Source organism: Engraulis encrasicolus, chromosome 2 (genome assembly GCF_034702125.1).
Source record: "Engraulis encrasicolus isolate BLACKSEA-1 chromosome 2, IST_EnEncr_1.0, whole genome shotgun sequence".
NCBI lineage: Eukaryota > Metazoa > Chordata > Actinopteri > Clupeiformes > Engraulidae > Engraulis > Engraulis encrasicolus.
This window is the reverse complement of record NC_085858.1, coordinates 11,835,274-11,848,648: the sequence shown is the minus strand read 5'-3', so window position 1 is coordinate 11,848,648 and position 13,375 is coordinate 11,835,274. Positions and strand designations below refer to the sequence as shown.

At 44.7% G+C, this 13,375-nt stretch overlaps 1 protein-coding gene across 1 annotated transcript in view; it reads left to right on the top strand.

Annotated features, from left to right (window-relative positions):
* The window catches only part of stx1b (syntaxin 1B), a 67,240-nt gene that overhangs the window by 49,032 nt on the left and 4,833 nt on the right, over window positions 1-13,375 (top strand). The window contains exons 5-8 of the mRNA XM_063222118.1: window positions 5,802-5,875; window positions 9,799-9,907; window positions 11,111-11,184; window positions 11,893-12,030. Coding sequence (XP_063078188.1) covers window positions 5,802-5,875; window positions 9,799-9,907; window positions 11,111-11,184; window positions 11,893-12,030 — 395 coding nt within the window. The remainder of the gene's footprint in view (window positions 1-5,801; window positions 5,876-9,798; window positions 9,908-11,110; window positions 11,185-11,892; window positions 12,031-13,375) is intronic.

Below are 13,375 nucleotides of genomic sequence, written 5' to 3'. Positions count from 1 at the left end.
TTCGATTCTGGCCCGGGTCATTTGCCAGTCCTTTCACGTCTCTCTCTCCCCACTCGTTTCCTGTCCCTCTGTCACTGTCCTGTCTCAAATTAAAAAACACAAAAGAAATATTAGAGATGCACCGGATCCTGATTTTTAGGATCCTGACGGATACCGGATCCACTGCTTAATATCCTTCCGGATCCGGAACCGGATACCGGATCCTAGGAACACGTGGGCCCTTTTTATTACGTTGGCTCAAACTATTTTTTAGACTCATTGGCTTACTGACAAACTGCCTGCAACGGCCGCTTCCAAAGGGCTCTCACTCCATGCAGTGATTGGGGTTGTGAAAGACTGACTGAAAAGCCTAGGCTACATAAAAACTAGAGATGCACCAGATCCTGATTTTTAGGTAACTGCCGGATACCGGATCCACTGCTTAAGATCCTGCCGGATCCGGATCCTGTGAAAATCCCTATTATCCTGCCTTTTCCGGATCCGGAAACCCTTCCACAAAAAAGCACTAAAGAATTTTAGAAAATCACCCTTCCGATCTATATACGGCATGTTTTACAGATACTGCATAGGGTTGATAAAAGTGGACAGAATAAATACATTAGCAAAGATAAATAAAGCAAAGTCACCCTACTCTGGTAGCTGCATGGTTCTCATCCTTGAGCCTGTGGCGCCTCATGACCAGAGAGGATGGCAGGATGTCAGGTCACATCTCAGTGAGGGTTGCATCTCAGGGCCACAAGCAACCTAACCTTAACCCTTACTGTAGTCAACACCACAGAGCTGCACACGTAAAACCTCACCTGATGCTTATTAATTAACAAGTTGAGAGCATGGCCAACACTGATAATAATGAAAAAAGGACGATAGTAAAATCATAAACAACACTAATCATATCAAAAAGAATAATGCTAAAATATCAAAAACTAAATGTTTTATTTCTTGAAAGCGTATGACTACAGAGCACTGTACAAAGTATGTACAGCTGGTGTTTCTAAAAAGTGCTGTATAACTAAACGTGACTGGACTTGATCAATGGCTATTTAGTGTGCTTAGTGCAGTATTGATATTTACTCATGGCTGTTGGCTATAGGTGTGTTTATGGTGGCATTAGAGACATCCTTTAGCGTTATGGCAGGGAGCTGAGTCAGGATGCAGGTGGAGGGGGAGGGGGTGGGGGTTAGGGTTGGGTTAGAGCAGAAACCTAAGGGAAACACTATGCGCACCAGCGCTCAAGCATACTATGTAGTATTGCCACCTTCTCCAGGTTCCATGTGCACAGACATTTTGCGGGGCATGTGCTCAGGGGGGGTGGAGGATTGGGGGGTATTTTATCTTGGTAACATTTACCCATGCTTTGGCCGTGAAGCATTTGTAGATGATCATGTCAATATGGACCACCGTACATTGTGAACAAAAAAAAAGAACTTTCAAAAAGGCAATTTTTTTTGTCCAGTGGGGCAAAGGGGCAGGTGCTTTAGCACCACCTCGTCCCTATCTGTGCATGCCTATTCCTGATTGTCTTTATTTTCATGGTCTGTAACAGGGTAAAATGTATTTCCCCTGGACACTGAACAAAGAGTGCCATTACAAGAGAAAGGTTCGATTGGGGTGTCCAGGTTTTTTTTTCCGTCACTAAAGAGGTGGCAACCCTATGCACACAACTGTACGTCCTGTGCCTTTTGCTGATAACGGCCATTTTACCCAAGATACAGATTGAATCTAGATGTGATTGTGTAAGCCTTATCAGCAGAGGTGCTAATAAGTCCACTACGCATGTTTCAACCAGCTTCAGAGCCACATAGTTCCAATAAACGTACATACAAACATCCAGTTACATAGAGGAGCTGAAATTACATTACTTCATTATTTCATTATTTATAATGAAATTACATTACATTGCATTTGGCAGACGCTTTTTTAAACCAAAGCGACTTACAATTGAGGACATAACCATAGCCGACGACATCACTAGTAGAAACAAAGTGCTGAGGAAATATACGGAACAATAAGTGCAGATACTAAGTAGGATTTGTTTATTTTTTTATGGTACACTGGGTTAAGTAGAGTACATACACGCACATACATACACATCAGCTCAGGCATGTGTATGCTGGTAAAACCAACATAGCTCCAGTGTTTTCTCTCTTTGTACCTCGTTAGTCAGGATTACCCACTTCTGTCTATCAAGATGGCCCCTCCGCCAGAGAGAGAGAGAGAGAGAGAGAGAGGGAGAGAGAGGGGGAGAGGGAGAGAGAGAGAGAGAGAGAGAGAGAGAGAGAGAGAGAGGGAGAGAGAGAGAGAGAGAAACACAATTCCAGCACAATGTGCACTGTACTATTTAAGGCGTACGACCCCCTTTTACATAACAGTGATAATAGTGAGCAGCCCTAGGTCCCCAAGGCTGGGTTCCGATTTGGAGATTAATGATTAGTGTTTGGTTGCTGGCCGATTAGCGCTTCTTTGCGTGTGCTTCAATATTTATAAAGCTCGCAGGCAGCACAGTTCACTGGAACATGGAAGTCTGGGCTGTATATTAATAGATGGCCTACATTATCCATGGGCATGTTTTCATCCTACTAGGCGACGTTAGAATAGTGATTATTATGGGGCAACGTCGGCGCTGTTGCGTTAGTTAAGAAAGCCTTGTGAACATTTTTGTTAGACAGCATCCTAAAATCAGATCATGGTCAGTCCGTGGGACATGAGAGAACAGAATAGAAAAAAAAAAAAACAATCCTGATTATAATGCTTATGAGCACAAGCTTTCATTTTATGCACATCCACTCATGAACACACACAGGCCTACACATTTCTTGCCTATCTGTCCTTGTGAAGCCCTCCCATGTACTCCCATTCATATTAACCATAACTAAATAATGCTATACTATACTATAGGCCAAAACGATCACTAACCCTAAATGGTCAGTAAAGAAATGTTTTGGCTTTTAGCTTTCCTTGTACCGTAACAAAAAAAAACAAGCAAAGCACATTAGATTTGTGGGGTCTACCATCCAGTCACCATGATGATAGGCACGCACGCACAGGCGCAGGCAGGCAGGCAGGCAGGCAGGCAGGCAGGCAGGCAGGCAGGCAGGCAGGCAGACAGGCAGGCAGGCAGGCAGGCAGGCAGGCAGGCACGCACACACGCGGCGTGCACACATATGCACACACGCATGCACAAATCCTACCATCGAACGCTGGTCAGCACTTATCAGATACTGGGGATGTCAAACACTAGGCCGCATCACACTCGGGGCCACATCTTGGTAGACCCAGCAGCTGGTCTGATGCACAGTGATGGGTGAGTGATTCACTGCATTATGGAAGCACATATCGCTCCTCACAAGGGGGTAGCTCGGTGTCTCTCATGAAAGCAAACAGCCCAGAGAGAGAGAGAGAGAGAGAGAGAGAGAGAGAGAGAGAGAGAGAGAGAGAGAGAGAGAGAGAGAGAGAGAGAGGAGACCTTCAGCAGTAGGTGTGGGGGGGACTAATCTCCCCGACGCCTCCCCTGTATTCACTTCAAGCTGCTGAGTCGTGCTCCCTCCCCCTCTCTTCTCAGTACCTCTCATCACGCTCTCTCTCTCTCTCTCTCTCCCTCTCTCTGTCCCTCTCTTTCTCTACGTATATACTCCCCCTTCTCTATAGCTCCCCCACACCTACTGTTGAAGGTCTCCTTTCTCTCTCTCTCTGTCTCTCTCTCTGTCTCTCTCTCTGTCTCTCCCTCTGTCTCTCTCTCTGTCTCTCTCTCTCTCTCTCTCTCTCTCTCTCTCTCTCTCTCTCTCTCTCTCTCTCTCTCTCTCTCTCTCTCTCTCTACGTATATACTCCCCCTTCTCTATAGTTCCCTCTCTTTTTTATTATTATCATCATTGAACTGCGCCACCTCCCCCTCATGCAGTCGTTTCTCTCAAATTGCATCACAAGGACTTTGAAGATGAGCCGGTCGATATCAAAGCTAGTGAGCGTCCAGGACGTGGGCATATGGATGCTGGGCAGAAAACAAAGTGACGGGGCGGCGGCAAGGCTCCAAATAGAAACTCTCACTCCTTCACTCTCTTTCTCTCTTTTTCTCTCTCTCTCTCTCTTTCTCTCTCATCCTTAGCTCTATCGCTATCTCTCTCTCTCTCTCCTTAGCTCTATCGCTCTCTATCTCTCTCTCTCCCTCTCCCTTGCTCTCTCTCTCAGTCTCTCAGTCTCTCTCTCTCTCTCTCTCTCTCTCTCTCTCTCTCTCTCTCCTTAGCTCTATCGCTCTCTCTATCGCTCTCTCTCTCTCTCCCTTGCTCTCTCTCAGTCTCTCTGTCTCTGTCTCTGTCTCTGTCTCTCTCTCTCTCTCTCTCTCTCTCTCTCTCTCTCTCCTTAGCTCTATATCGCTATCTCTATCTCTCCCCGACTGTTGAAGTTCAGTGAGTGCTTGGCTGACTTGTCGTAGGAAGACGTGCAGCTAGCTAGTTTGTTCTTGAAGGAGATAAGATTGGCCATTTGGGGCTTGTGGTCCTCCCACGTGTCCTTCTGTCGTATATTAGATAAGTGCCACTGCATCCTTGTCCCTGAATCACTAAATCACATATAACTTAAGAGTGTGCCGTCGGCCCAGCCTGGTGGCGCATTGTTTCAGGATGCACTATATTTGATACTTGGTTTGCAGTCACTATGTTCTATAGGTTCAATCAGCATTCAGTGCAACCTTTTTCCTTAACCACAAAATTGAACGGTGACATGATATTATGAATATCGCTTGTGGTCATCAAGGGTCTACTGCCTTTACATGATAACATTTCAAGACCTGCTACATACATCCAAAGTGACTTTCATGACTTACACACTGACATAGTATGACCTAATGCAGCATACTGTACAGTATACTGTGCTATACCGGGTAGGCATTCGTCTCATTTTACACAGCTTCTAACTTTTAAGGTAACCAAGGCAGAGAATGTCACTCACGTAAATAGGTGATGTTCTTCAAAGACACATAATATGCTGTACCCTGCATTACTCTGTGTATGTGTGTATGTGTGTGTGTGCGTGCGTGCGTGCGTGCGAGCGTGCGTGCGTACACGCCACGGTTGTGTTGATGTTTGTGGCTGTTTGAGTGCGAACTGAACTCTGAGCAGTTATTCAAAATGGCGGCCAGCTGAGGTGTCCCAGATGAGGGCCGGCTGGAGTCTGAGTATTTTTTTTGTTTGCCCCGCATTCCAAACAACCTATCCCTGTTCCCCTGGAGGGATCTGTGGGAAATCACTTCCCCTGGAAGTAATAGGAATCAGTTAAGCTCACAAACGACGCCTGCGAGATCCACTCCCCAAAGCAGGCAAAGGATGCACATCTGTTCAGGAAGCTGTTTAGGCTGCATTACGTCTGGCTTAAGGAGCATAAGCCGGGGGCATACCTCTGCCTCATGGGTGTGTTTTATTAGTTTTCATTACTCGCTTATTTTTTCAAAGATAGAATAACATTGGCCTAATGGGGAGGCGTGCGCACTATCCATGGCTTGCTTGACTAGGCCTCAAAGTAATTCTCCTCGTATCTAAAGAGTTTGGTCGTGCTTAACTTGACTTCCTCTTGAAACACCCGTTTCTGGCCCTACCATGGCGCATATGGTAGGGCACTCCGTTTGCTATGCAGTTGACCCGGGTTCGATTCCCGACCCGTGTCCTTTGCCGACCCTTCCCCGTCTCTCTCTCCCAACTCACTTCCTGTCACCATCTGCACGGTACTATCATGAATAAAGTAAAAAAGACTCGTTTCTGTTTGATGAGATATTTAACTAGTTATTTTTATAATTTCGTCTTTTGTCTTTCAGCGATCGAGCAGAGCATTGAGCAGGAGGAAGGAATGAACAGATCATCCGCAGACTTGCGAATCCGGAAGACACAGGTGAGATGCTCTGGACACATGAGATGCTCCAGCGGTCACACATAGGCACCATGGAAACTGATACTGTTAGATGACAATCAGCTTTGGCAACATTTAGTGTTGTCAGATTGGGTGGTTACCCGCCCAATTGGGCTGCTTGGAATATCCGCCTGTGGGGGAAAATTGTCAAAAACGAGCATTGGGTGGGATTTTCTGTAGATTTGTGTCCATAGAAATACAATTTGATTCGAAGTGAGTGGGATTTAGTGCCTCTAGGCCTTTTTTGAGCATCAATTGGGCAGGAAATGGACAGACACATCTGTCAAGTCAAGTCAAGTCAGCTTTATTGTCAATTTCTTTACATGCTCTGGTCATACAAAGAATTGAAATCACGTTCCTTATTTTCCTATGCAGACATAGACCTAGACTTGTGATCTGGATCACCGCCAAAATGTAATCATTTGTTCCTTGGGTAATTTCCAACAACTCCACAAAGTTGCACCCAAATCTGTTCATGAGTTTCTGAGTTATCCTGCTGACAAACAAACACACAAACAAGCAAGCAAACAAACAGACAGACAGACAAACAAACCAACGCGACCGAAAACATTACCTCCTTGGTGGAGGTAATAATGGACCTGAAATCAATACAGATTATGGTGGAGGAGTAAAAAGAGCAGTGCAGTTAAACAATATAGCCTATGAAGCTTTTACTATACACATTATTTAGTTAGCACGCAAAGGTTTGTGAAGATGAACTCCCTAGAGTAGCATCAGAATCATCCACCTTACCTCTGATGCCCACTCCACACATGTGTACAGATATAGTATAGCCAACTTGATCCAACAGCTGCACCACTCTTCTCTGGAAACAGTTCTGAGATCATTTTGACAACTGTATTCCTCCCAAACTTGTGACGAACAAGGACTCTTAGACTTTTCCTCATACCGTTATGTACTTGTACAACATATGGAAAAAAGTGAGCCGTGGAGTCAGATTAACTGTCAAGTTTGATTCATCTTGTGCTTGGCCACCAGGACTCATTATGTCCTGCGATTAAACCATTGAAAGACTTAGCCCTATGCCCTCTTCCACTTCCCAAGACATAAGAGTCTGCTGGAAAAAAGGTTAATGGAAAATTCTTTAATTCTGCAATTCTCCAATACTGGGGTCAGTCACGGGTCCCCTCGTGGGCCAAACTGTCCTAGAATCTGGGCCTGTGCCATGTGCCAGGGTGGGACACTTCCACACACACACACACACCCTCCTCATCCTCCAGCATTAGGAGTGGCTCACGACTGGCTTAGTGCTCTAATTATCTTCCATGTAAAGGTTGCATATGGTACGCAGGAAGCTCTGTAAGTGTACCACTTACACCGGAGACGTTCCACAGGGTCACATGGAGGGTTTTAATCAATATGTCTTTCTTCGTTTTTTTATCTCTTGCTTCCTCCTCTTTACTTTTAAGTCAGACGAGAGAACATGTTCTGGTAAAATTATTATTATTTTAATGTTATAAATGCTTTATTGATGACAGAATACTTCTTACTCCTGTAGTAGTCATGACTTATTCTGTATACTCAATGCAGTAAAAAAAGAAAAAGAAGGAAAGAAAATGAATGCTTGTGTTTAAATGTTCATGAGTAGAATTCATTGTTCTTGAGTAGGAGTGAATCGAGTTTGTGTATTCTGTATGTGCATTCATTAGACCAAAGTCCACAAGTTGCAAAATATCTGGTTTCTACATCACACAAGAAAAGATGAGCAATCGTTTTATGTTCAAATCGATGTTTACGTTTTTTTTGTGAGCTTTTTTGTTTGGAATGTGATGGAATACAAAACATTCAGCTGTATTTTACAAGCACCAAGTTATCCTTGGCTGCTGGCCTAAACACCATCAAATCATAGGTATACAGCTTTCAGAAATACATTAATCTTGTCCTCTGAGGCAGAGGGGGTCCCCCTGTTAACACAGGCAGAAACTGACTCTCAAGTGGGACACATGCCAAATCAGGCCCACAGCCATTTCCACAATCAGCTCCAGCCCGGAAAAAGGACAGTACCACACATTTACTGTATTTGGACGACAGCACGTGACATAGAGGCCTTGATGGTTTTATGCCTCACTGTCTCTCAGTATTGACCAGGCTGTTCCAGAGAATGTAGACTATAAATTTTGAGAAATAAATGCATACATTCTAAAATCTAATTTTTAATTCAATTAAACTGCAAAGTCTGCACATAACACCTTTCCCTGTAAGAATGTCACTTCCTATGTTGCTGAGCTTAAAAAGAGGATAGACATTAGTAGGCCTATGTTATGAAATATTCCGATTTTTATACGTAGATATAAAAATGAAGTAAATAGTGCCAAGTCCATGCCTGATGTAGTATCTGCCTGTATGTCTTTCCTCCCTGTGCTTCTGACCCAAGTGGCATCCTTTGAGTCCTACACTCAGTAGGCCAGAGATTCAAGATTCAAATCCCCTCAGTCGCCTTTGATCTTATGTGTGGCAGCTATTTTTGTATGCCACGCTCCGCTATACTGACCATGTGACATATTGCAATTTTTTTCACTCATTTGCAATGCTCTTACATAATTCATTCATAGCAGCAAGCTATTTTTAAACACGTGGAGATTTGAAAACATCGATATTCTTGTGAGAACCGATTCTGTTAGACAGAATAAAATATGTTTTGCACAATTCCCCAACCTGGTCGTGCAGTATTGTTGTGCATTTCACTCTCTCCTTTAGCTCTTCTGCCTGCTCTTCACAGTAATTCGGGAGGAGTGATAAGCGACTGTATTCCTGCTTCCTGCACCACTCCTCATCTTGCTGCTGTGTACTCCCTATCTCCTCAGCAGAATGAATGGTTCCTTCATGGGGCCTTTCTTTATACTAGACAACAGCAGCCATCGCCATCATTACTTCCTATCTCTGTGTCTCACTGCAGTAGCTATAGCTAGCGCTAGACAGTTAGCTCGGCAATCATCCCTCACGCTCGCACAACAGAGGTGGTGAGGTGACACAAGCCTAGCCTTCGAGCCATCTTTCACCTTAATGCCACTGGTAGCGCGAGATAGTATTGGTTCACCCATATTCATTTATAACCCATCATAAGAGTTATCGTGTAGTATATATGATCAGTAGTTTGGCCTGTGCTGACAGTGAAACATACATTTTGAAAGAGAATAAAAGAACCCTATGAAAACATGTCCTTGAGGGGGTAATACTGCTGTAGATCCTGATCTCGATGTATGTACAAGTCAGCTACAAATCTGGAACATTCCCGGACTTTACTACCTCAGGACGTATATCTGTCAAGGGCTCAGGCTTTGCATATAATGAGAAATGCAGTTGGACGCTCTCTCTGCCTGTCTCTCTCTCACACCTTCTAGTTCTCTCTCACTGTCACTCTCGCTGTCTCTCTGTCTCTGTCTCTATGTCTATGTCTCTGTCTCTCTCTCTGTGTCTGTCTCTCTGTCTCTCTCTGTCTCTCTGTCTCTCTCTCTGTGTCTCTCTCTCTCTCTCTCACGCAAGCACAACAACAGGCTTGCATAAACACACATATATTTTGTCATGTGGTAGCCCATGGGTTGAGTGATCTGAAAGATTTAAGGGCTGTGGCTGTGTGGTCATCCTTGGTTTGACCCCTGTGAGCAGTGACAGTTCCAACACTGCTCACTGCTGCCCTCTCTGGTGGCTGGAGGAAGTGCACTGGCAATCCCTAATGCAGTACAAAGATGGCGGTGATGTCAGAAAAAGCTGTCTTCTCTGGCACACAAAGCAGCAATCCATGACCATCATTGCACAGAATGTGTTGTTTTTAATCTTTTTGGAAAATGTGCATATGAAAGTGTGATTATTTCTACATAAGTTCAGATGCATTTGCGTTTTTAAAATTATATTTTTCTATCTGCCTGTTTGCCCTCTTCTCTCAGCACTCGACGCTGTCGCGTAAGTTTGTGGAGGTCATGACTGAGTACAACACCACGCAGTCCAAATACAGAGATCGTTGCAAGGACCGTATCCAGAGGCAGCTGGAAATCAGTGAGTGGACACCCCCTCTCCCTGCCACACATGCACTCACACACCGAACACACACAAAAACACACATGCACGCACGCACGCAGACAGACAGACAGACAGACAGACAGACAGACAGACAGACAGACAGACAGACAGACAGACAGACAGACAGACAGACAGACAGACAGACAGACAGACAGACAGACAGACAGACGCACGCGCACACACACACACCTTTCCACTCGCCATGTAATGAAAATAGCTCCAGACACCAAGTAAGACACCAAGAAAGGTCAACTTTCCAGCATTCCTGTGGCATTCCCAGACCATTCTTTAAACATGACACGTGACAGGAGTGATAAATGTGGACAGGTGTGTAAGTTAACCTCCGGGCCCAGACTCCATGTACACTGTATGACTGACAGTCCACCTAGATTTTATGACTGAGCACTTCCTCAGTTTCAGAGCGCAAACTGATACTGCCTGACTGCAATGTGTGTGGTGTACAGCATCACTACAACTGAAGAATGTGATTTTGGGGCATAATATGCCTTATAACACACTTTTCGTCCTGTATTTGAAGACTTGTGTAAGGGACAAAACAGTTGAGAATGAATACTGCATGGTAACTGATACGGGACCCACTAGTTTGACGCCCTTTCGGTACCGTCACATGGTAATCAAACATTTCAAACAAGCAATTTAGGGTTAGGTTTAGGGTTAAGGTTAGGGTTAGGGTTAGGGTTAGGTTTAGGTTTAGGGTTAAGGTTAGGGTTAGGTTTAGGTTTAGGGTCGTATGACATAAGGCGTAAGTACCGAAAGGGCGTCGAATTAGTGAGTCCCAACTGATACAATTGGACAACAATTCTCTTATTTACCAGAGACACAATTTCCATGTTGTTAGTGCCTCTTTGATCTACTACTACATCTATCTATGGTACGACAAAGGACATGACCTTAATAAAGCCTCTTATCCTTAATCTTGATCCATTTTACATGTAATAGGTACGTATATTGGAGAAGTGACAGCATCATTGTCAAGAGCAGCATGAATTCAACTCGAGATGTGTAGTATATTTTAGCACTGCTTCTAACCTTGTGTGTGTGTGCGTGTGTGTGTGTGTGTGTGCGCGTGCATGTGTGCGTGTGCGTGTGCGTGTGCGTGTGCGTGTGCGTGTGCGTGTGCGTGTGTGTGTGTGTGTCTACACGTGCCTGCTCACACAGCTGGGAGAACAACCACCAATGAGGAGCTGGAAGACATGCTGGAGAGCGGCAAGCTGGCCATCTTCACTGATGATGTGAGAGCCATCTCTATAACTTAACCACCATATGCTCACACTCAACATGGCCCCTTCACAGCAACCATTCTCATCCCATTCACAACACTCACACAAATTACCCTAGACACTCCTCTGCCTTACACGTGTTTGTCATATAGACATGTCGTACGTAGACTATTGTGTTGAAACACAGGTGCTTAATTGCAGAGGTGTTCATGTAAACTGCACAAGCACTTCTGGAGGCGATCCACATGATGTATTGATTGGCTGTGTGCTAACACTCTGCTTGGAGCAGCGCAGGTCTTTTTTTTGCCATCCTCATATAGGCTACAAATATCTTTGAACAGAAAACTGTTAAATTCCCCAATCGTTTCTAACAGAGTTGTCAACATGAACGAAAAGTCATCATTATTTGAATGCTCAGCTAAAACAATGAGGTACTCTCACTCTTTCATTCCTACTGAACAAATAAAGAGTATGCCCTCAGGTAGGATAGGATGTGATGTGGGTTGAATGTGTGGGATCTTTATGACAGCTGACAGCTTTTTGCCTACCTTATTATTTATTGTGGTATTTATTCTCCCCATTTCATGTATTGAGACTTGGACTGTCAAACATAATTGCCCAATGTTGGGACCAATAAAGCGGTCTCAATCTGAATCTGAATCTGAACTCACCTTTGTCTGTTTCGCCGAACTTCACTACTGTGCGTCTGGGTCCTTGCAGATCAAAATGGATTCCCAGATAGACAAGCAAGCTCTCAACGAGATCGAGACCAGACACTCTGAGATCATGAAACTGGAGAACAGCATCCGCGAGCTGCACGACATGTTCTTGGACATGGCCATGCTCGTGGAGAGCCAGGTAAATGCACCTCTGGCACGCATGCACCAACATGCGCGCCGCGCACAAACACGCATGCACATGCACACACTAGTTCACACACACGTGCACACACACGCGCACACAGACAGACACACACACACACAGACACACACAGACACACACAGACACACACAGACACACACACACACACACACACACACACACACACAGACACACACAGACACACACACACACACACACACACACACACACACACACACACACACACACACACACACACACACACACACACACACACACACACACACACACACACACGGTCTGAATAAAAAATGCTAAGATCCTGTTAATTCACTTGGAGTACACATCAAAAAGGCTTTTAAATTATGTGCGGCTGAAGAATTTCCACATTTTATTCCGATTTATGTAACATGCTTGCTCTGTTGTCATTGACTCTGGGCAGCCATTTTGTCAAAGCTAGCAGTAAGTATGATTGGAGCCTGAGGAACATGGGCTCTAAACTAATGGATTCTGAAAACTGGCTCACACACATACGTACACTACATACAGCCACTTCCATTCCTGCCTTCTCCTCTTTTTAGCAAGGTGATAGCTCACGTAACAACAGTTCACCGTTCTTTTTCTCTTTTTTCCCACTCTCCTGAATGTCTCGTCCACAAAAAAATCCCACACGCACACACACAAACAAGCCCAACAATGTGAGCAATGAGCTTACACACAGCCGTGAGGACACCACCCAGTCTGCCTCGTGCCCCTTCAGCAAGGCCTCCACTGATATCCACTGGCACGGAGATAATTACAAACCAGTTTTGGTTCAGTGTGTCCCCTTCGGTATCCCGTAGAGAGATTCCCTTCACTACGAGTGAGGCCCAACCACCCAACTCCCTGCTTCTCTATCATTGTTTGTTCATGTGGATGGATAGATCCAGTCACTCCACTACAAAATCTGATCCTGATCTGGCAGGGAAGCACACCATACATTTCTAGTGCTAATTCTACACTTTTTAGAGTCAAATTGAACACTCATCTAGTTGGTTCTATTCTCTAAGCGTTGAATGAAGACTGCAAAATGTACTATGACTGGTCTCTAATGCTCCAGCCATTAACTGAGACGGCTAATGGTGTTGTTGTAAGAATGCCTATTAGTGGTATCTTAATTGAATGTAGGCTGCTGAGGCAGCAGGCAGCACCAAGATATCTGTTGTGCCTCGAACACGAAATTCCTCGGCATGGCGTAATCCATCAGAATGGCCTAAATTATGGAATAGCTCCTGGGGATCTGGCGAATATGCCTGCTATGTTTAGCACATGTACTACAAACTACGTCTGTGTGTGTGTGTGT